General features: G+C 53.5%; 1 protein-coding gene across 8 annotated transcripts in view; it reads right to left on the bottom strand.

The window, feature by feature from the left end:
• Positions 1 to 20,966, bottom strand: part of Rbfox3 (RNA binding fox-1 homolog 3) — a 424,648-nt gene that overhangs the window by 66,038 nt on the left and 337,644 nt on the right. For 4 of the 8 annotated variants that reach the window (XM_085829381.1, XM_085829385.1, XM_085829380.1 and 1 more), the window contains exon 1: positions 14,766 to 14,842. The exons of 3 other annotated variants lie outside the window; for them this stretch is intronic. In XM_085829381.1, the coding sequence (XP_085685507.1) occupies positions 14,766 to 14,816 (51 nt within the window). In that variant the 5' untranslated portion in view covers positions 14,817 to 14,842. Of the gene's footprint in view, positions 1 to 14,765; positions 14,871 to 20,966 lie in introns of those variants that run through there. One more of the 8 variants, XM_085829379.1, reaches the window with a different exon arrangement.

The raw sequence follows: 20,966 nt of genomic DNA, 5'->3' as shown, positions 1-20,966 counted from the left end.
TCTAAACCAAGATCAAAAGAATTAAGTAGGCTTAGCTCTGAGCCAGGGATGAAGGGCGGCCACCCACGGGGAACCAGCTGGGGAAGGGGGCAAGAAGGAAGTCAGGGGGTGTCCAGAGAGGGCAGAGGCTTGGGCCAGATAAAGGCTGAGCACCCCAGCACTGACGGCTGCTAAATCATGCCACACCCATGCTATGTGTGCAAGGGGCAGGAGGAAGTGCGGGCTCAACCTGTTACTGCCGGCTGGAGGGCAGCCTAGGCTACCTCAGATCAGAGCTGGTGAATGGACATTATGCTGGACTTGGGAGACCCAAGGCAAGAGGAAGTAGCAAGAAACTTTCGGAGATGAAAATTGTTCTACAAACAGTTTTGCAGGAGCAGAGGTTCAACTCTACTAATTTCTTGTCAATGGATTTGACACCTTCCAGCCGGTGAATTTTATAACAAGAGTTACGTCTCAGTATGTAGCTGCTGCAGAGAGGAAAGGGAAGACTCCGAATTCAGCTCTTCCTCAAGTTCAGACAGCCTCAGGGACTGGCCCCATTTGAGTGCAGACTTGAGGAGCAGGCATACAGCACAAAATTCAGTCTTAGGAGAGGTGGGTTTCCTGCCTCTCCTTCTTTCTGAGGTCTATAACTATCTCTGTAGTCCTGTTTTGTAATTCCTCAGGTCTGTGGCCATAGAACTGTGTGGCCAGTCTGTGCATAGGAAAGACTCTAAGCCCAGCTTACAGATGAGAAAGGATTACAGAACTCTCCAGAACCTCTCTCCTCTTTACCATTTCCTCCAAGAGACTCAGAGCCCAGATAAGGGTCTGTCTGAAAGAGAGTGGACCCTGTAGTTTTGCCAGCTCCTCTCGGTTTCTAAGCCTAGTCCTCTACACCAGGTCTGCAGCCTCTTCAGGCCCAGCTCCACAAGGGTCCAGGCTTCCCTAGGAACATAGATGGCCGAGGGACCATGGGAAGCTGTTCGGGGGCAGCTGTAGCTTCTCAGGATGATATTCAGACCTCACGAAGGGCCCCAAGAACTTCCCAGGAAGACAGAGGGACAAGATGAGACTCTCTTGACAAGCAAAAGTTCTTCCTTCTGCTTCATCTGAAGGAAAGCAGGGGTACTGAGAATAGGAGCTGTCCAAGGTACGGGGCATGTGGCCCCGGCCTTCTAGTGCCTACTTCTACTCTCAAATTAAAACCATTGCTTCTGCCTGAGTGTGAGTCTCAACTGTTAATTTGCTAAATGGAAAGAGTTAAGACAAATCGTACAACCCATGACCCGGTTTTTGCGATTTATTTCTCTTCATTTAACAAACTTGGAGCTTAAGATGAGGAGAGGGTAGGGTCTGTCCAGCTTGACGTATTTTGGCTTTGGAGTGGCAGCTCTGCCCTTTATCCCTACACTATCAACAAGGAGGTGTTCTTGCTCCCAGAAAGAAACTCAAATACACGGTGAAGGCTTGGGGCTGCTGAGCAGGAAGGGGGGGCCTACAGAACCAGGGTGCTGGGCCTCGCTCTCCCCACCTGGCCACAGTGTTCAGGGGACTAAGGGCACTCACCAGCGTCCTGGCTATGAACAGAGGGTTGTAGGAAGACTCTGCCCTGTGATCCTAGAACTCGGACAGGAAAGATGGCCTGGCAGACTCTAAGCCCATGGCCTCCTAAGCCAGCTGGCTTCTGTAGATCACAGCCTATCAGCTAGCTTACCTCCCAGCTTGCTCTGTCCTGTGAGGCTCACACATCCCAAGGCTCAGAGCCTAGATGGGCTATGCAAACACCTCTGGACTGACATGATGGCACCTCGAGTTGGGTTTGTTTGTTTGTTTTTTTTTTTTTTTGTCTTTTGTTTTGTTTTTTCGAGACAGGGTTTCTCTGTATTGCCCTGGCTGTCCTGGAACTCACTTTGTAGACCAGGCTGGCCTTGAACTCAGAAATCCACCTGCCTTTGCCTCCCGAGTGCTGGGATTAAAGGCGTGTACCACCACACCCGGCTGGCACCTTGAGTCTTGTTCTGGTTCTCTTTTCAGACAGCTTTGTAGCTGTGGTTCAGACACAGCCACTGTAAGATGTGACATTCCCGCTCATCAGTACACTGGGCCAAGGTACTTTCCCAAAGGCCACAGAGACCTGGCTCTGCACCTGCAGCAAAGCTCTGTTCATGGGTCTGGGTCTCTGAGGAGCAACAGGGCTCTGTCAAAGAGGCAGCAGTCACCGGCCTGGACTGCAGATGTCAGGGTGAGAGCCCTCTTCTGCCTGGACCCAGGACACATGCTTGATGGCCAGCCACAATCAGCTTGCCATCTGGGTTTTTCCTTTCACACGCTCCAAGCAGGGGTGAGGACTGAAAACGGCCTAGCAATAAAGACGCCAGGATGGAGAAGGGTCTTCATAGAGCCAGACTCTTTCCCTCTCCAGCCTCACTTGGCCATTGTGTGCAAGAAGGGCCAGCAAATCTCTCCTCAATGACCATCTGAGAACCATCAAAGTAAAGAGAGCACTCCCAGATCAGGATGGAGAAGCCCTGCTGGCTCCCTGGTCTGCAGTCTCTCTGAGGGAGGGGTCACTCACTGCAGCATTCCAAACGGCATAGGAAAGGAGGCCCCATAAGATGACTCGATTTATAAGAGCCACAAAGAATAGGTACAGCCACTGGGCAGAGTAGTGGGTAGGGGCTTCAGGGCAAGAACTGTGGCTACTGACATGCGTGCTGTTGAAGATGTTTAGCAATCAGACAGTAAGGATGGCTGCACAGCTGAATGCTACCGAACTGAATGCTGCATATGGGTGCGTTTTATAATATGTGAGTTATTTCCCAATAAAAAAACCACAGATATAAATTATCAAAAGGGAAGGAGAGGCGGATGGGGGAGAGAGCTAAGCTTATCATTTGCCCAGTAGGATACCTCCATCCATTGAGCCTGGAGTCTCAATGGGTCCGTGAAAGGAAAACCTGTCCTGACTTTTCACCCATGCTGACCAGCTGCTTCCCATATCCTTATCCTTGCAATAGTGGCTTCAGGTACAGAGCTATCACGCACGTGTACACACACACACACACACACACACACACACACACACACACATACACTTCACCCAGCAGTTTCCAGGCACCCATGTGTGACTGTGTGTCCAGCTCTGGGGTTTCTGTCCTGCTTCCTGGGTTGTGTAAAAGAACTTGGATTCCCCTGTGTACATGGAGTGGGTATCAGGGAATCTGGAAAATCTCTCTCTCTCTCTCTCTCTCTCTCTCTCTCTCTCTCTCTCTCTCTCTCTCTCTCTCTCTCTTTCGTCTCTGTCTGTCTCTCAGCATATGTTGATGGAGTCACCACTGCCCCATTAACCACACAGCTAGGCACCATCCGAGGCCCTGGGAGAGGAGCAGTGACTACAACATACACTCAGTTCTCCTGTCCCCTTTTCAAGAAGCCGGGGCTAAGCCAGTATGTTAACTGTACAGCTGGATATCCATAAACTCAGTGATGAACCTACAAAGCCTAAGCAAGAGGAAAGCCTGCACAGACTCAGTCAAGTGTGGGCGTCCCCACAGAGCAGCGGGCACAGCCACAAGGAGGCAGACGAGATGGTTCAGCGAGAACTCTATTTTCTTCTGTAAAGCAGGTCATGCCCCCACCATACCACAGACAGCCCTGCCCAGCAACCCGCTGGTTGTCCCTGCTCTACCTTGTTGCTGTCTGGGGTTTTTTTTTGGTCCTAGAGGCCTTTCCAGGGGTGCAGGGCTGACAGCTCTATCTGTGACTTCTCTGTATCCAAGAGGTGTCATGGGGAGGCTACCTGCCCCCTAGCCCAAGCTCCTGTCCATGTACCTCCTGGACAGCAGCCAGTGAGAGTGAGTTGGGGTACTAGGGCTGGGACATGGGGGTGGGTGTCACTAGATCCCTAAGAGCAAGATAGCCAAGTGCTGGTTTTCTTTGCCTGGCTTCCTCACTCACTGGAGCACACTGGTCTTAAAGGAATGACGGATAGAGGCCCAGAAGGGTCACACGGGTCCAAGACGGATGTCCATAGAGATTGGTAGGTAAAGACTTGAAGCTTCTTCCGGAAGGGCACACTCGTGTTCACAGCTGGCCAGGCACTTGCTCTGCTCCAGCCAAACAGGCCAAAGAAGGTGGAGGAAGTGACCTGTGCATACACTAGGGATGCATGGCCCAGCCTCGTACCATGAAGGAGCACCCATGCATCATGTGTCAGCACCACCATGAGGAAACGACCATTCCATATCCTCCTCCTCACAGGTCACTTGCTACACATTCCAAGTACATGTGCCCTGTCCCCTTCTGTCCTGTCTTCTGGATCAAGCCTTAGGACTCACCTTAAGCCTTTGTCCTGCTGACCCCGGGTTTAGCTTTCCAGCCCTTTTCTAATATAAAATCCTAATAACCCTTAGCTGCGGTTCTGATCCTGGCATCCATGTCCAAAGGCTCTCTGTGCCTCCCTATGGCACAAGCTCTTAGCCTAGACTCCAAAACCACTCTAATCAGCAGCGGCTCCTCCCATGACCTCATGGAACTGGGTGGGCTTTTTTCTACAGAAGTTGCTCCCTCTCTCTGGGACAGCACAGCCACAGACTGCACCCCTTAGACAGCCAGGGCAGAGCACATTCTCAATGTCTCCTCGGATCCCTGTGGATGGTAGAGCTCATCCTGCTAGTCTGAGCCATCTTGGTGGCAGCCACCAGCCTCATGTGGCTGCTGCTGAGCATTGGACATGCGGTTGGTTGGATCTGAGACAGGCTGTGAGTGGAGAATACACTGTGGATTTGAAAGGCTGCGCGTGGAAGGAGAATGCTAAATGTTTCAACCATGTTTATATTGACTCTGCTGCAGTATCAGGACCAGGATCCGGTTAAAGGAAATACATCAAGAGAACGTACGTCATTGGACTCTCTCTCTCTCTCTCTCTCTCTCTCTCTCTCTCTCTCTCTCTCTCTCTCTCTCTCTCTCTCTCTCTCTGCTTTTGTGTATTGTAGCTCTTAGAGAAACTATCAAGCCAGGGTTCGCAGACTCTTTTTTTTAACTCTATAGCCAGAGGTTGGTCTCAAACCCACAGTGATCCCCCTGCCTCAGCTTCCCAAGTGCTGAGACTGCAGGTGTGAGGCACTATGCCCAGCTGAGATTTTTTTCTACAAAGGGCTTGGCTACTCGTGATCTTTGCAGTGGCTCTGGGGCAGCTCCAGGAGGCTCTGCAGACAGCGTGCAAGCCAACACGGAGCCTTTACAGTAGCTTGGTCTATGACCACAGACAAGGGTGGAGTTGCCCTTGGAACCCATTGTTAGATCACATGTCCAGACCTTGAAGTGTATTAATTAGTGAAATTTATTTTTAAAAAGGGTGGGGTATGAGGCCAAGTAGAGCAGCCAACCTTTTGTTTACCAAATACAGACATTAGGGGGATGAACAGCATCTCTGTCACCTAACTAAATGGGTTTTTCCCTACAAACCATCATGCAATGCCTTATTTTCCCATAGGGAAGAGTGGAAACACAGCCACAGGCTGTCACAGGGAGCTGTCAGCAAAACTAGCTCAGACCAGTCTGAGACAGACAGCCACAGGAGAATCTCAGAGCCCCTAGGCTCTTTAGCAGCATGGCCCACCAGGCCCCCACTGCATGGCAACTCTGGCATGAAATGTCTGGAGACCCCAAGGATCCACCTGGCCTACAGACCACATTCTATTGTAGCTCCACGAGTTTCACTATCCAGGAGACTCTAGATTTGCCTTGTAGGTTAACCACGAGACCCACAGAATAGCTGCACTCTCAGAGCGCAGCCCATTCAAGTGGAAATGTTCTCTGTGTAAAGCTGACGCCAGGTTTCAATGGCTGAATACAAGCCCAAGGGTGGAAGTTCTCATGGGGAGCTACCACGAGGAGCCCTGCCTCCTCGTGCTGGGCCAGAAAAGCTGGGAGACCTTGGGTTAAGAATGGCGCTGGAAGTCATCTCACCTGCTATTTTTGTACATGGGTGCTAGAAAACAAAGTTAGCTATTGCTTGGCACTATATTTCTGTGGGCTAGCCTCTGCTAGATTCCTTACCTGTCATGGGCAACCCAGACACATGGACTGTCTAGGTGGAAGAAGGACCTATTTCATTTGTCATACTCATGTGTGTCCACACTTGTTCTTGTTTGTCAGTGTGCATATCCCACGGCACGGCACGTGTGTGGCGGTCAGAGGGCAACCATTAGGCATTGGTCCTTGCTTTTGAGAGTGTCTCTCTTCCCCATGTTAGGCATGCTGGCATGTCCTGGGAGCGTCCATGAGGTTCCCATAGCTCCTTAGGGACACACTGAGATTATGGATATACATGCAATTCCACCTGCTTTTGGGAGGGTTCTGGGATCTGAACTCAAGTCGTCAGCATGGCAAGCACTTTTTACTTACGGTGCCATCTTCCCAGCTCTGGCACTGAGACTTTCATTAACCCCCTCTTCAATACTTGGCCTTCTTAGTCACCTTCTTCTGATATGCTGTGGCTGGTGGAACAAGCTCTCCCTGCTGACCTGACATACCCAGGTGGGTGGCACTGACCTACCCCCTTTATTTAGGGATGGGGGAGCGAGACACCCAAGGGATAGGGTCTTGATGGGTAAAATGAGCCAATCCCACTGTGCTTCATCTTGCTGCTGGAGATGGGATGAGCCATCTACCATGCTCCTTTAAGGTAGTGGTTTCTGAGTGCTGTCCTCAGGGCCCCTCCCAACACTGGGCATGGAGCTTTGCGCACACCATGTGCCAGTGCACAGTGTCCCCACTAAAATGAAGGAAGTCGCAGAAACGGCACCTCTGTCACCCTCAACTCTGAAGTGTCACTGACATGGCTACTGACTCCTCGGCCCCTCACATCTGTTTCTGTTACTTATTTTCTTTTGGGTCCCATTAGTGCAACACTTGAGCATCCCACACAACAATCTGCACCAGGGGATAAGGGAAATGCAGAAGAGTACACACACACACACACTCATGTACTCACACTCATTCATGTACTCACACACACACACACACACACACAAACACACACACACACACAAACACACCTTTAGCACAGGTAATATTTGGGCATATGAAAGTGTATCTTGGAACAACAGACTCACTTGTCCCCCTGTAACAATGAGACTGACAGTGTATCCCAGCAAGATGCTCCCCTCCCTCACGGCTGCCTTGGAAGGCTGCGGGCCTCAGCTCTGAGCTTCCTGAACCCCGTACAGCCTCCCTGTAGTACCATGCTCCATGATGCCACAACACAGCGATCCCACTGTCCCTTCAACTGCTCCTCAGCATCCCAGCTGCTCTAGGCACGTCCGTGCCTCTCTGCTCGTTTAGTTTTTCTCCCCACCAGCCTGAGAGCTCCTTTCAGGCAGGGATGATCGCTGACTTAGGTTCAACTCAGCTGGCTTTGCTGAGGGGACAGACAGACGTCTGGATGCATGTGGGCAAAGGCGACGTCACCGGATCTTGAGTACCTGCCCTTCGTGGGGTCAGCATCCTCACTTTCAGAGAAGGAAACAAAGGCCTGACACGTTGCTACTGAGTGTTCAGGAAAGACACTGTGGGGTCTGGCAATTCCTAGGAATCCATTGTGGTGCCAGCTCTTGGTAAGATGCTGTGGGTCCTTCTTCTGGGGCACTCTGGATGCAGGCATGTGGTGAGGCAGCCCTCTTCCCTTCTCAAGTTGTCAAGAGACTGGCAGAATCCATACCAAGTATACTTCCTCCTGCTCATCTACCTGTATCCCCACTGCCAGCTTGGATAAATGTGCTAGGATCAGATTCACCCTAAGTCATTAGCCACTCTTGTCACTGCCACACTAGGTGGCACCCTGAGTCACCTAGTGCAAGTCTTGCCACTGGTGTAAGTCTGGACGGGGAGGGAGGCTTAAGTTGAGCACAGCTGTGGTCTAGGGTGGCAGACAGTAAATCTGAGCTTCACAGCTCTCTGGGAAGAGGATGTAAGTTTCTACCTTAGAGGCTAGAGACACACAGATGCCCCAGCAGGCAAGGAACCATTGGCTGGCTCCCTCTTTCTTCTAACCAGGTCTTCACAGTTAAGATGGAGTGGGAAGATGCATGTTGCCATGGGGACTAGTGTCTGGTGTTGCACTGTGTCTGTGACTCCAGGAAGGGCAGCTGGATACTGTTTATTCCAAACTAGACCTGCAGACCTGGAGTGGACATAACTCGGTGTAGAACACTGGCCATGGCAATAGCATCTCTTGGCACTTTCTCTACCCTTTCTTTGGTCTATTCTCTAAGCTGTCCAGAGACCTCAAGGCTGTGGGGATGCAAAGGCTCACCTAGGGGCCAGGAGTTGCTCTCAAATGATTACAGGCCTCAGCTCTGCCGCACCTGGAGGGTGTCTCATTGCCTGCAGGTAGGCTGGGCCCTACTGCACTCACAGTTCAGTCTCCTGTTCAAGATTCATCTTCACCTGCCTTTCCTTCCAGAGCTGGACCTGCTCCTCTGCCAGGGCCCAGATGCCAAAGCCTATGACCCAGCTGCACAGATGACAAAACACATCAGATCTGGTCTTGTCAGGTTTTGGTCCACAGTCTTCTCCCAACAGAAGCTGGTAACCACATGGTAGATGTGTGGGTAAGATATAGGGAGGTTGGCTACCGCAGGATAAGGAGGAGGCAGGGTGGGAATCTTCTAGGAGCAGAGGAGAGTGTAGAGAAGAAGCAGAGAGAAAAGTGATCACAGAAGAGGGAAGAAAGGGAACAGAGGAAGTGGGTGTTGGAGATGGCCGGAGAGGCTCAGTAACAAGGAAAGCAAAGAGCGAGGGGTAGGAGGAGGCATGTCAGCCAGGGCTTTGAAACAGGTGCACAGAAAAGAAGAGGGCAGGAAAAGAGGAAAAGAGTGAAGAGAAGAAGAGGAAGGAGCAGGAGCAGGAGCAGGAGCAGGAGCAGGAGCAGGAGCAGCAGCAGGAGCAGGAGCAGCAGCAGGAGCAGGAGCAGGAGCAGGAGCAGGAGCAGGAGCAGGAGCAGGAGCAGGAGCAGGAGCAGGAGCAGGAGCAGGAGCAGGAGCAGGAGCAGGAGCAGGAGCAGGAGCAGGAGCAGGAGCAGGAGCAGGAGCAGGGTATGCATACCCTCTAGCCAATGTCCCAGCCGTGATCATGGGACCAGCTGCTTGGATCACAAGGGCTACCTGGATCCCACCCTGTGAGGAACTACAGTCGCCTCTCCTGAGGGGTCATCTGCCTCAGGCCTGGTGCCACCTGACCTGGCTCAAGTTGGGTGCCAAGGGTTGCAGGCACCTTGTTAGAGCTAGACAGAGGCTATAGCCAGCCTCCTGCAAGAGCCACATCCCCTGCCCTGTCCCCAGGAACCTGGTATTCTGCCTAGAGCCTCTTTCAGTTTGTTGTTCCCAGGATTAGAAGACGGACAGAAAGACATCCGGACTGGAATCTCCTCTCCCTTCACCTCCTCTAAGAATGGTGGCCGGCCATTTCCTGTCTCAGTGCCTCGGGACACACAGACTGCTACCCTGATTCATTGTCTGTGCAGCAGTGGGTGTCAATGGAGGGACAAGCTTTCAACCAATGACTTGGACTGTGGTCATAACGTGGGATCAGAAAATCCTACAGACCGCATCTAAAGCAAGCAGCCACTTTCCATCCCCTCACGGACCCGGGATTGCCAAGGCGAGCTCCACTCATATAGGACATGGTATAGGAAATGAATGCAAGAGATGCTTCATGGAATGAGACTTTGTCTCTCACCTCGCAGAAAACGCCTAGTGGGTCCACGGAGGCCTGAGCCTGCTCAGATCTGCAGTTTGAACCCTAAACACTGACCTATGATCGATTTCTCCTTCACTATTGCTTCCAGCTGCGGCAGATCCTATGTCCACTGTGATATTTATCCTAGTCCAGCCAGCCAGAGCCCCCTGCTTTACACCCAGGAAACCCCACTCACCCCACAAAACGAAGAGTCACATTCAGAATGCTAAGAGCCTTAGGGAGGTTACTTCCATTTTCCCCCAGCTTTGTGCCTCTTTGGGCATCCAGTTGGGGGCAGATCCTGCCTAGAGACCACAGGAAATTCAGAAGAGTTCAGACTACCAGAAGCTTTGGCTGATGTGTCTTCTATGCTGTGCACAGCTGAGGAAGCAGCTGGGGACGGGAGGAAACTTCCTGAATTCTGGTGTTCTTCAGAATGTCGGGCAGACGCAGCCGTGGCTCCAGAGTTTAGGTGCCGGGGTCAGCCCTGTTGCTCATCAGCATTACGGCTTAGTGTGCTATCTGCCTGCTCCTTGCCTCAGTTCCACCAAACTGTCAAACGTGTCCATAATACACGCACACGCGGTTAGCCTTCAGCAGGTTCTGGAACAAGCATGAGACTACAAGGCATGAAACCCAAGGAAAGACCCACAGAGCTGGTATGGCCACAGCAGTTATCAGAGGCACTGGGGTAAAGTATCATGGTGATTCGGGATGGTGTTAAGGCCAGGCAGCTAAGACATAGTGCTTCATCCCTGTGAATCCCAGGGTTCGAGGACACAGGATCTGGTTAATTTATTTAGGTCACAGTATAATTTGGAGGTGTGGCTTCATCAGCATGCTGGATCTGAAGTAGCAATGTCTTCTTGAAGACATTGTACCTTCTCTCTCATCATCTGCTGGGGGTGGGTGGGGGGAGGGGCCCCAGGCACCCATGTTGTGTCACTGTGAGTGAGCGCGTATCTGGTGGGGTTCCCAGAGTCACACCAAGTCTGTGGGTGATATGCTAACACCCTGAGAGCAGAGACTAAACGCCAGGCGTGTGCGCAAGGTGTAAGAAGCAGTGTTGTGTGTGCTATGGTAATTAATCCTTATTAAAAATTGCTGTGATTAGCAGTGTTCTTAGCTCAGAGCGAAGAGAAAATGGTTATAAGTAAGAATACAGCTGCCTAATGAATCTCCGAACAGGCCCTAGGATCTCCAAGTCCCTCTGTGCAACTTTGGGCTCCGCTCCTGGGGGAACACGCTGTTATCAGCAACTCCAGGAAGCTGTCAACTGCGTACCCCAGGCTGGAAGGAAGCTTCTGGGGGTTGGCAGCATTTGCCATGGCAATGGAAACTCTCTGGGGTTTCACCTCGACTAAGTATATACATGCAGTTACGTCAACAGAACTCAGGACACATCCTTCAGAGTGACTGGGCCTTCACCTGTCCCTGGATCTCCCAGGCACCCCTAGCTCCTTCCCCAAACACCCCTCAGCCTTCCTGCTGTTTTTCCCCTACTGAAAAAAATACATCCTTCTCCCCATGAACAACTTACCATCTTGGTAATTATCATCTCGGGTGGCTCGATAAAATTCTCTTTTATAGGACACTGTAGTTTAATAATAAGGCGATGACTGACAGGATCCCATTTTGTTAGCCTGGTCTTTTTTTTTTTTTTTTTTTGCACCTTGTTTTTTTTTTTTTTCAGCTGCTTTTCTGGAGGCCATACGAGACCCCATGGGAGTCCAGCTGATGTTTTGGAGACCCCCTTGCCCTCAAAGGTCACTATTATCAGCCCAATCACCTACTGGGGACAATACACCAGGGATCAGAGACTCCGTGTTTCTTAAAGGGAACAGACCCCCAGGGGGACCATATGAGGTATCTCAGAAGTGTGCCCAGGACCTTACAGGGCAAAAGAATCCTATGGCCATCCCTTATGGGGCTCCTTGTGCAGACCAGCAAACTAGGGTGGAAGTCCACTTCTCATGAGCTCCTACCAACCAGAACCCAACCCACAGGGACCTACCCTAGTGCGCATGAGCCCAAGTCATCTGGGTTAGAATTTAAGTGTCATCACTGCTGCAGAGAGGAGACGGACATACAATAACAGAACCTTGTGACAGATTACAGAATTGTGTGTCTCTGAGGGGATATGGCCTCCTCATCCTTCCTGCAGCAGGGTCTAAGCAGCTCAGAATGTAAGGGTTAATGGTTCTGTAAAGGAATGGGATTCCACTGGGTAAGGTTTTATTTCTTAAATTTCCAAGTTGAAAGACTATAGGTTTTGAGAGCTGGCCTGTTTAAAAAGCTGCATCTTAATGCGCCTCCAACTACGTCTCTTGTCTTGCTTGATTTCACGTCTTCTGCTTCTGATGGTAAATGTGCTGTTTAGACTGAACACACCGCCGGCATATGGCACCAGTGTTCACGTGTGCAGCGGACCTGCAGCCCCCACAAGGGGGCTGGAGGAGGGGCCTGCTCTCATCTCTAGAAGTCTAGCCAGGTGCAACCCAAGGTCCCTCATCCTCCCTTCAGGAGATGTAAAAGACCATCTCACCCCAAAGGTGGTCTGGGACAAACTGGGTCCCAAGCTGAGCATCACTATTTATTTTGTAATGGCTCCGAACTGTGTATTCCTAGAAAAGAGCGCACCCAGACCAGTCAGGAACGACAGACAGGTCTAGACCCATGCCCAGGCATAGGGCTATCTGCCCCTGCAGAATAGCTGCAGATGGGCAAAGGAAATGGGGGTGCATCCAAGCCTGGTGCAGTGGGCATGGAATGGCTGTCCCAAGAGGGGTTCTGCTCACGATGACAGCACCTGTAGTGGGGAGAGCTCATCTCAAGTCCCCTTGCCCTCCTGATGCTCCCATGGAAAGCCGCAATGACCAGTCGGGGTGTGTTACCAAGCTCTAGAGGACTCTGGTTAGCTACACTGCAATCCTTGCTGGTGGATTAACCTCCACCCAAAGTACATGTCTGACCCACCGAGCCAACGGTCAAGCTCTGAGCCTTTCTTCATCTCACCTCGTCTCTAGCATCCTGAGGAGGGTGCTCAAGGAAGACACAGGTGAGTTCTGTGAGGCCTCTTGCCCAAGACAGCACAACCACTAAGCAAGCCATGGACCTTTACTTCAAACCCTTCACACGGATCCCCCTCCCCCATCCTGGGGTTCTGATGCCAGGGGTGTCCAGGTTGTTCCTGCCCACGACAGCTGGGTGCGAGGAGGAGGGGCAATCCTTGCACCTTCAAGTGGTCTCATCCGACCAACAGAAGCACACACACGTTGTCTGGCCACATTACTGAGTCTCCAAATGACCCGGGTGTTCCTGGGAATTCAGAAGGCTTAGAAAGCTGCCCACTGAGGACCCTCACTGAGCTCTGACTCTAAGGATGACATGGTGAACTAGCCGGTGGGTCTGAGGCTCCCAGAGGCTCTTGTGTTACAATCCAGGAAGCCTTAAATGTCACAGGTGGTCCTAGGAAGGTGAGACCCAGAGCCCAAGGGTCTGGCAATAGGCCACCTTCTGTTCCTAATCACTGTGCAGGCTCCTGTCTCTCCCTCTGCAGCGGCCAAGATGTTTGGTAATCCTTAGCGCAGACAAGGGACCCTGGTGCACGGGTGGCCCAAATGCTCAGCAGCCCACGGTTGATAGCCCTGGGTAGGGTTCTGGGGGGGTCTGTCTTTACCATATTCACGTTTTCTCTTACACAATCTCCTGAGATTCCCTGGAGAGTTAATGGAGGGGCATGACAGATAAGCGCTCCTCCTACCCCCAATGACTAGCCTGAGTCTCCACAAAACCTCCAATGGAGGCCAAGAAATAAACCTCTTCATTTCCAGTCAGCTGTGCACCCAGCTGCTGTTTCTTCGTAGCCTGATCCTGACTTTGACCCTAACCAGCTTCTTGTGTGGGCATCCTGTCCCTCGGCCTCTCTCCTTCACACTAGCCCACTTCAGAAGGGGGTCCTATGGGAACCCTCTAACTGGGCTGAGCAAAGGTACAGAGACAGATAGAATGCCGGAAGTTCTTAGGATCTCAGGCCTCCCCCGAAAAGGTACCCATTTATGTGGGTATACCAGAGGGCTGAGGTGTGAATTCACAACAGGGTATCCCCAAGAGCATGGGGAGACAGGCCAGAGGTGTGGGCAGCCCTGGTGGGTGAGGCCAGAGTACTGCAGCCTCAGGACAGCTGTGGCCAAGCTGGCACCCAGAATCTTAACCTGGAGGGCCTGGGGGAGCCCAGGGAATCCCCTTTCCCTCCCTTGTGCAGGCCTGGCGCCCCCACCCCCCCCATCCCGCACAGATTCCGCATTGGGTGGGATCGCAGGACCCCGCCCCCTGCGCCTCTGGCCAGCTGGCAGGCTGAAGCTGAGACTCTGCGCGCACCTCCCTAGGGGGCATCCTGAGGATGTAGGGGCTCCTAACCGCATGGTTTACTGTCCCCAAAAGCCTGCCAGCCTGAGATTCCTGCCAGGTAGACTGAAAAAGTCCAGCACAAGCCCCCTCCTGAGTCTGAGCTTCAAGGCCTAGCTTCTCTGTCCCACCAGGCAGGTGGCCTGCCTCCCCAGAGGCCCGGCGCGCGGTCCGCGCTGCAGCACAGCCGTGCTCTCCAGCCGCCACCTCCCCGCGGCCCCTGGGCTTGCGCGACTCGGCCGAGAAAGGAGCCTGGCTACCCGTCTCCGAGTCCTCCGCTGTCTCGGCACGAAGTTCCCCAAAGTAACCGGGTGTCCAGAACCCCTGCATCCTCCCTTTGGGCTTCCCCCGAGACTCCGCCCGCCGCCCCCTCCCGCGCCTTTGAAAAAGTTGCGAGCGAAGCCCCAAACTACAGTCGGCCCCCCGACCCGGTACGGCGCGCGCCCCAGGCGCCCCCACGCTCCTCTGCCACTCAGGGGCGCAGTTCCCCCAACCCCAGCCCGGGCGCCATGACGCGAGGAGAGTCGCGGGGCCACCAGCGGCGGCGCGGAGGCGGCCAAGTGCGGGGCGTGGGCGGCGGCGCGGGGCGCACGTGCGCGGGACCGGGGGGCGCTCGGGCCGGGGGCGCTTACCTGTTGGAGGTAGAGGAAAGCGGGTGGGCAGGGCACGGAGTGCGGGAGCATGCTGCCGGAGTTGGACAGCAGGAGGCAGCCCGAGTTCGCCATGGAGCACAGCATGGGGCGTCAGGGGGGCGCCCGGCGGCCGAGGCGGCTCTGCGCTCGCTGCGTCCCTCGGTGTGTGCGCGCGCCCTGCCTCCCGGGCGCCCTCCCGGTCTCTCCTCCTCCGGGCCTCCCCTCCCCCGCTTGGCGCTCGTTAGGAGGGAGGCATGGAAAGGGGAGCGGCGCGCCTCTGCCGGGGGCTGCCCCTGTCCGGGGCGGGGAGGCTGGAGAGCGCGCGCGAGAAGATGGAAAGAGGATGGATGCGCTGCGCGAGAGGATGGATGCGGGGAGAGGGGAGCCAGTCACTTTGGAGCCACCGGAGCCCTGTCTGCAAAGAGTGGTGCGTGTGCGTGTGTGAGTGTGCGCGTGTGCGCGCGTGTGTAGCGGTGGGAGGGGGAGTCCCTGGCGTACTCCAACATCAAACGGAGCCCCGCGCTTGGGGGAGAGAACCCGGCCTACAGCACCACTGCCGGTCCCGCACTTAACCCCTCGCCCGCCGTCCTGCGCCGGGCCGCTAGCCCTAGAACCCCTCCCGCGAGCCCTGCGCTCCCCTCCTCCGCCGGCGCGCAGCCTCTGCTCCCGGCGGCGGTAGGGTCTGGGACCTCCGTTGGCCCCCCGATGGTCTAGGCTGCGGTGGAGAGGACAGTCTCTGCGGCCCACCGACCGGAAGGCGCTCGTTCTGCCTGCTTCAGAGAAGCGCCTCTCCTGAGGGAGGCCGGCTCCGCGGCGGGGAAGTCGGTGATGTAATGAGGGCATCTACGCAGAGGCTTCCGTGCTGGGAAGGCTTTTCCAGCTGCTCAGTGCCCAGAAGCCCAGCCAGAGCCCTCCGAGAGTCTCTCTTGCCCCTCTGCTGGCCTCTAGGCCCCATGAGACATCTCAACAGCCTGCCGCAGGCTTAGAATCCTGTGGATACTTAATATGGGGGTGGGCAACGAGCTACAGTGGCCATCGGGTACCCTTCCTGCCCCATCGTCAAATGTGCTGAATTTGGTGTGCACACTCCAGGCCTCAGAGATCACAGCACCCACTTTTTGGCTTCAGGCAGTGCTGGACAGAGGCCTTGGTTTGCCCCTCAGAGCACCACTGCAGCCTGCCCGCATACACCCGCAGCTTTACAGCCACACACATCCGGGCCTGCGCCCCTCACATTCAGTTTTACCAAGACAAGCCACAGGTGAGCCCAGCTCTGAGTGAACTGTCTCCCACTGTCACTGTGACAGGCAGCCCCAGGGGATACGTGCACAGTCTCGCAGCCTACTGACATATACCACGTCCAAGAAGGGGCACCGCCAGGTACCAAGTACTGCGGCTGTGGAACTCAACAGCTTTACCCAGGCTCTGCCCTTGGAAGATGACTGGCTTGCTAGTTTACATGGGGTCCTCTAACATGAAGTGTGAGCTCACTGAAGTTGCTTGTTGTCCCTGGGCTTTTCTTTCCACTTTCATACTTAGAGGTCAGGTCGGTTGATTATCGCCCCTACTGTGTAACACATGGAAGATCAGAAGATGCATGGCTGAGTGTGGCCTTCCTCTAGGCACTGCCTGGGAAGTGACATTGCACAACTTGGATGGCCTCTTGTCAGGCATCCCTGACCCCCCCACACTCACAGCTACACACCCTGCAATTGACCTTCCCCTGAGAAGGAAGTGGGTGGTGCAGACTGGGAGGAGAGTAGCCAGGTAGAAGAGAGACCAGAGACAGGCAGCTGGTGACTTACACTCACCTCCCCTTTTTCTTGCATTTCTCTGGAATGCTTTTGGGACAGCTTAGGCAGAATGTAGGTTATGGACGTTCTCAGGCCACTTTTGTCTTCTTCAAGGGATAGGTCACTGTTTTGGTCTCCCAGGCCTGGATAGTGGCAGGATATCCTCAGCACCAAGGGCTGGCACCTCTAGGGCATGATGCTTCCAGCCACTTCTGTGAGCTGAGACCTTGGAGGTTGCCCCACTGCTGATGCAGTGCCTAGAATGGGTTTGGCTATTTCAGGACGATATACCCGTCCCCCTCCTGTTTCCACAGCCTGCTGTTTTACTGTCCTGTTGTACACCTGTCTGTCCTCTCAGAGTGGCTTTCAGTCAGCACTCCCTGCCTAGCAGGGAACTTGGGCAGCCAGGAGGGCTCACCCAGAGCTCCAGGCAGACCACCATGCAGCCACTGTCTGGGGAAGGAGCTATTGAGACTAAATCATCTTTCCTGGAGTGAGCTCACGGTCTAGTGTGGAACCCAAATCTGCAGCCCAACAGCCAAGAACACCAGGCCAGGGAAGCCTCTGCCTCCACCAGCCAGCCCACCAGGTGCAGGCTCGCTGGGAGATGTGAAAAAGAATGAAATGAAATCTCCAGAAAGAGTTTGAATAGTGTGATTGTCTGACTTATTTCTCGGGACAAGGGCTGTGTGTCTGCTACCTGTCATATGCGCTGCAAGATCCACGTCACTTCCAAAATAAGCCAGTTACTGAATTCCACTGACCCTGTCCTAAGGGAGGTTGTTGCTGAGTCTGTCAGCTTGCCCATACAGGCTGGGATCATTCTTATGTGTATCCAGAGCCCGACAGTGAGTCACTGCATCAGCCAGGGCCATTCAACAATCTCCATGCCCCTAAGATTCTTGACCACTCTCCCCTACTCTTGGAGCCTAGTGAACCGGGATGTGCAGCCCTGAGTAGTGGGTGGGGAAATCCAATCCACTGCAGCCACTTGCTAGGCTAAGCTGCCCCCACTTTTTCTTGGGTTGAAGGTAGGCTGTGAGCTGGGAAGAGCTGTCAATCCGGTGAGAATATTCACTACTTAAAAAAAGATACAGGGGAAAAAAAATATCCCATTCGCCCTGAATCTGAGAAGGGCCTTGTTAGGGAGGCATGAACTGAGCTGTAATTATTTCTACGCTCCTGGGCACCGCTATAAATATCAGGCAAGGGAGGCACCTCAAAAGGTTTGGGTGGCTTGACTCTGAGCTCTCCTGGCTCCTTCCTGCCCCCATCCTGTACCACCTTCTCAAGCAGCTGCCGGCTTCATGTGCTCCCTCTTCCTGCAGTGGGTGACGAAAGTGTGTCCCCCTATCTCTGGACATTTTGTGTCTCTTAGATGTCTACCTTTGTGAAATGCCTTTGCCAGTTAGTGTTTTTTAACCCCTTAAGATAATCTGTGGTTTTAGCAAAAGGTAGGCCAAGGAGTTCTGTGACTAGATGATGGAGAGCAGAGGGTTATCTGCTGTCTCCTCAATCTTTGGGAATTTCCAAGGATTCCTGTGGCACGCCCAGGTGGAAAGAGAAAGCCCTGATACCCCTGGGGGACAAGCACTGGGGGTTCCAGTTCCTCACTGTCCTGCCTTTTCTTGATCCCTTCTGAATGCCCAGTCTGACCATCCCAGGCTCTCCCTATGCACAGAGGACAGTGTGGAGCTTGGCAGACGTGTCCCAGAGCGAAGGGTGAGCTCACAGTTTCTGGTTGTGGCTGGGCTCCCCCTCGCCAAGCCGAGCCATCGTTTCGAAGTAGACTGAGTTCCCATGCATTCTGCAGAGCCAGGTCTTCTAGCCTCAACCCTGGGATTCCTGGCTCAGGAGTGGACATGAGCAGTGGGGAGCAAGGTAGTGGCTGGATCTATCATCCCCTGTGGGGTAGGACAGGATGACACAGCTCCAAGCAGGTTGTGCAATGAGGTGTGAAGTCACCCAAGAAGCTTTCAGTTAGGAGACTTCATCTGAGTCCTGCATCACCAGTGGGATGCTTGTCCAGGGGAAATTAGCATCCTGACTCTGCACTGAATGGAAAGGGGTTAGAGCCAGGGGAAAGCCTTCAGTTTGGGGCTGTCCTCGGCTCCTGGGATCAGACACCTGGTGGGGTGTGCCAGGTTGAGAAGTTCCTGCGCTCTTTTTAAAACATTAAAAAAAAAGTCTCTGGTTTCTGAAGTAGGCATTCCCCATAGTGTGAGAGTGTGGGGAGGGCTATATGTGTTTTTACTCTGGTAGGTGACTTCCAACAAGGGCAGGGGAGTCTCTGCAAGGAGAGAAATGGCATAAGAAGCAATTGTCCTGAGCTGTCCAACCCAGCCCTGGCTGAAGAGACCACATCAAAGGCTTCCAGCAGAGGGCGCACTCACACCAGCTGGTGGCTCCTTTCCCAGCAGGCCTGTGAGGAGGGGCTTCTGGGGGCTCCTCCCCACCCCTGGGCTTCTTGGCCTCCCTCTGTCAAGGAATCCAGAGCAGTCAGAGAGAAGGGGCTAGGTCCAGTGCAGCCTGCTGTAGTCAGCACCCACCTTTCAGCTCACCAAGGGGTCCCCTACCTAGAGACACCATCCCCCTGCCTCAGCAGAGACTGCAGCAAAAGTAAAAAACCCGCGTGCAAAGGGAGTTTATTTATCTGTTTAATTAAGAGGCGTTTGCCAGCCACACTGGGCTCCATCCGTCTCACTTACAACCACGTCCCAGCAAAATTAAACATAATAAATACTGGGAGACTGAAAGCAAAGGGCACACTCGAGATATACGGGGAAAGCCAGAAGCTGCACAGGGTTGCAGTTATACGGGCATCTTTCTTTTGCAAGTGTCCCTCCCCTCAGGGGCCCAGGAGTCTGAGGACTGTTCCCATAGAGAGGGCTTTGGATACCTCTGTTTTCCCACTCAGCATAGTTGCCAAGTTTTCTTTATTGTAAGTGAGCCCCAGGCCTCCTTCCCTCTCCTCCCCTCCCCTGCAGAAAGGGAGTGAGCTCAGGGCAGACTATGGAAGTAGCAACCATGTGGCTCAGCACCTCCAGGCTTGGTGGGCTAGAGGCCTTGGCAGTAGTAGCTTTGAGTAACTCCTTGGGAGTTCTCTGGGACATCTGGGTCCCCCATGCCTGGAGAGGTGGTTGTCAGAACCTGAGCTGAGGTTTGGAGAAAATATAATCCCAAACCTTTGGTCTTGTTTGCTCGCTGTGGTCAAGCCACCATTCAGAAACTGGCCCCAGGATCTCACAGGAAGAGGAAGCTGGTGTGTGGACACGTTTTCGGTTCCATTTCAGATCAGAAAGATAGGGGATGCTGTTGGCCAAAACTTCCCCCAAGAGTAGCAGCAACAGTAGAGGAGACTGATGCCCGTCCTAACCGGCAGCAAATGGAAACAACCTCGCTTGCACTTGGCTCTGCTCCTTCTCAACTTTTCAGAGTTGTCTCACCCCAACCCACCTCCCTGCATTGTCACATGTTACATAGGGAAGATGTAAAATGGCCTGTTTGCTGTATGACATTCTTAGGACAAGGTCCACACAACCAGTAGGAGGTAGAGTCCTGTCTGGAAAACCAGACTCCAAGATCTGGGAATTCACGGAAGCCCTTGGCTTTCCCTTTGACTGAACTATTTGGCATATGCCCTTCTGCAAATATCTTCATCATTAGCCCTTGGCTCTCTCTCCTAACAGGATCAACCCTCAACCAAATCTGTTAATGGAACAGTCATTTGCAATAGCCCAGGCATCTACTAATCGTGCTGCTGCTCGGGCTGGGCGGTAATTATCTCCAATCTCTGCTTTCTCGTTAGGTGGGAGGTCACAGGAACCCAGTGGGCTGCTGAACCCTCTGATGAAGCCGAGAGAGAGAGAGAGAGAGAGAGAGAGAGAGAGAGAGAGAGAGAGAGAGAGAGAGAGAGAGAGAGAGAGAGAGAGAGAGAGAGAGCTTCTGGCCTAGCCATCAGGCATCCTTACCCTACTCTGAGCCGTACCCACCACCGTAGACCCCACCTTGCACATGCATGACCTTTGTGTCAAGACCACAAGTGACCCAAGGAAAAAAAATCCTGTGAATCATGAAAAACCATGTGTCTGCTTGGGTATGTAGATGCCAGCTTAGTGAAATGAAATGCCCTGGGATTTCCAGGTTCCTGGTGCAGCTGGGGCTGAGGGCAGCTTGTGCTAACATCACAACAGGGTCCTTTTGCAGGACACTGGTGTGAATTGCAGGGCCTGGGAAAACCTGTAAAATTCACTGACCCCAGAGCTCAGCCTGGGTCACTTGGGTTGCCCTCGGCAACCCCACTGCAGCAAGGATGCTCCAGAGAGCATCTGTATCTTCTCTAGGGTTCTTTATCCCCTCCCCCGGCCTGGGATTAGAGGGGGTAGCCAGAGGCAAGGGAGGCAGGGCT

Source organism: Mus caroli, unplaced genomic scaffold, assembly GCF_978045245.1.
Source record: "Mus caroli unplaced genomic scaffold, Mus_caroli_1 scaffold_13, whole genome shotgun sequence".
Lineage (NCBI taxonomy): Eukaryota > Metazoa > Chordata > Mammalia > Rodentia > Muridae > Mus > Mus caroli.
This window is presented reverse-complemented; position numbering and strand designations above follow the sequence as displayed.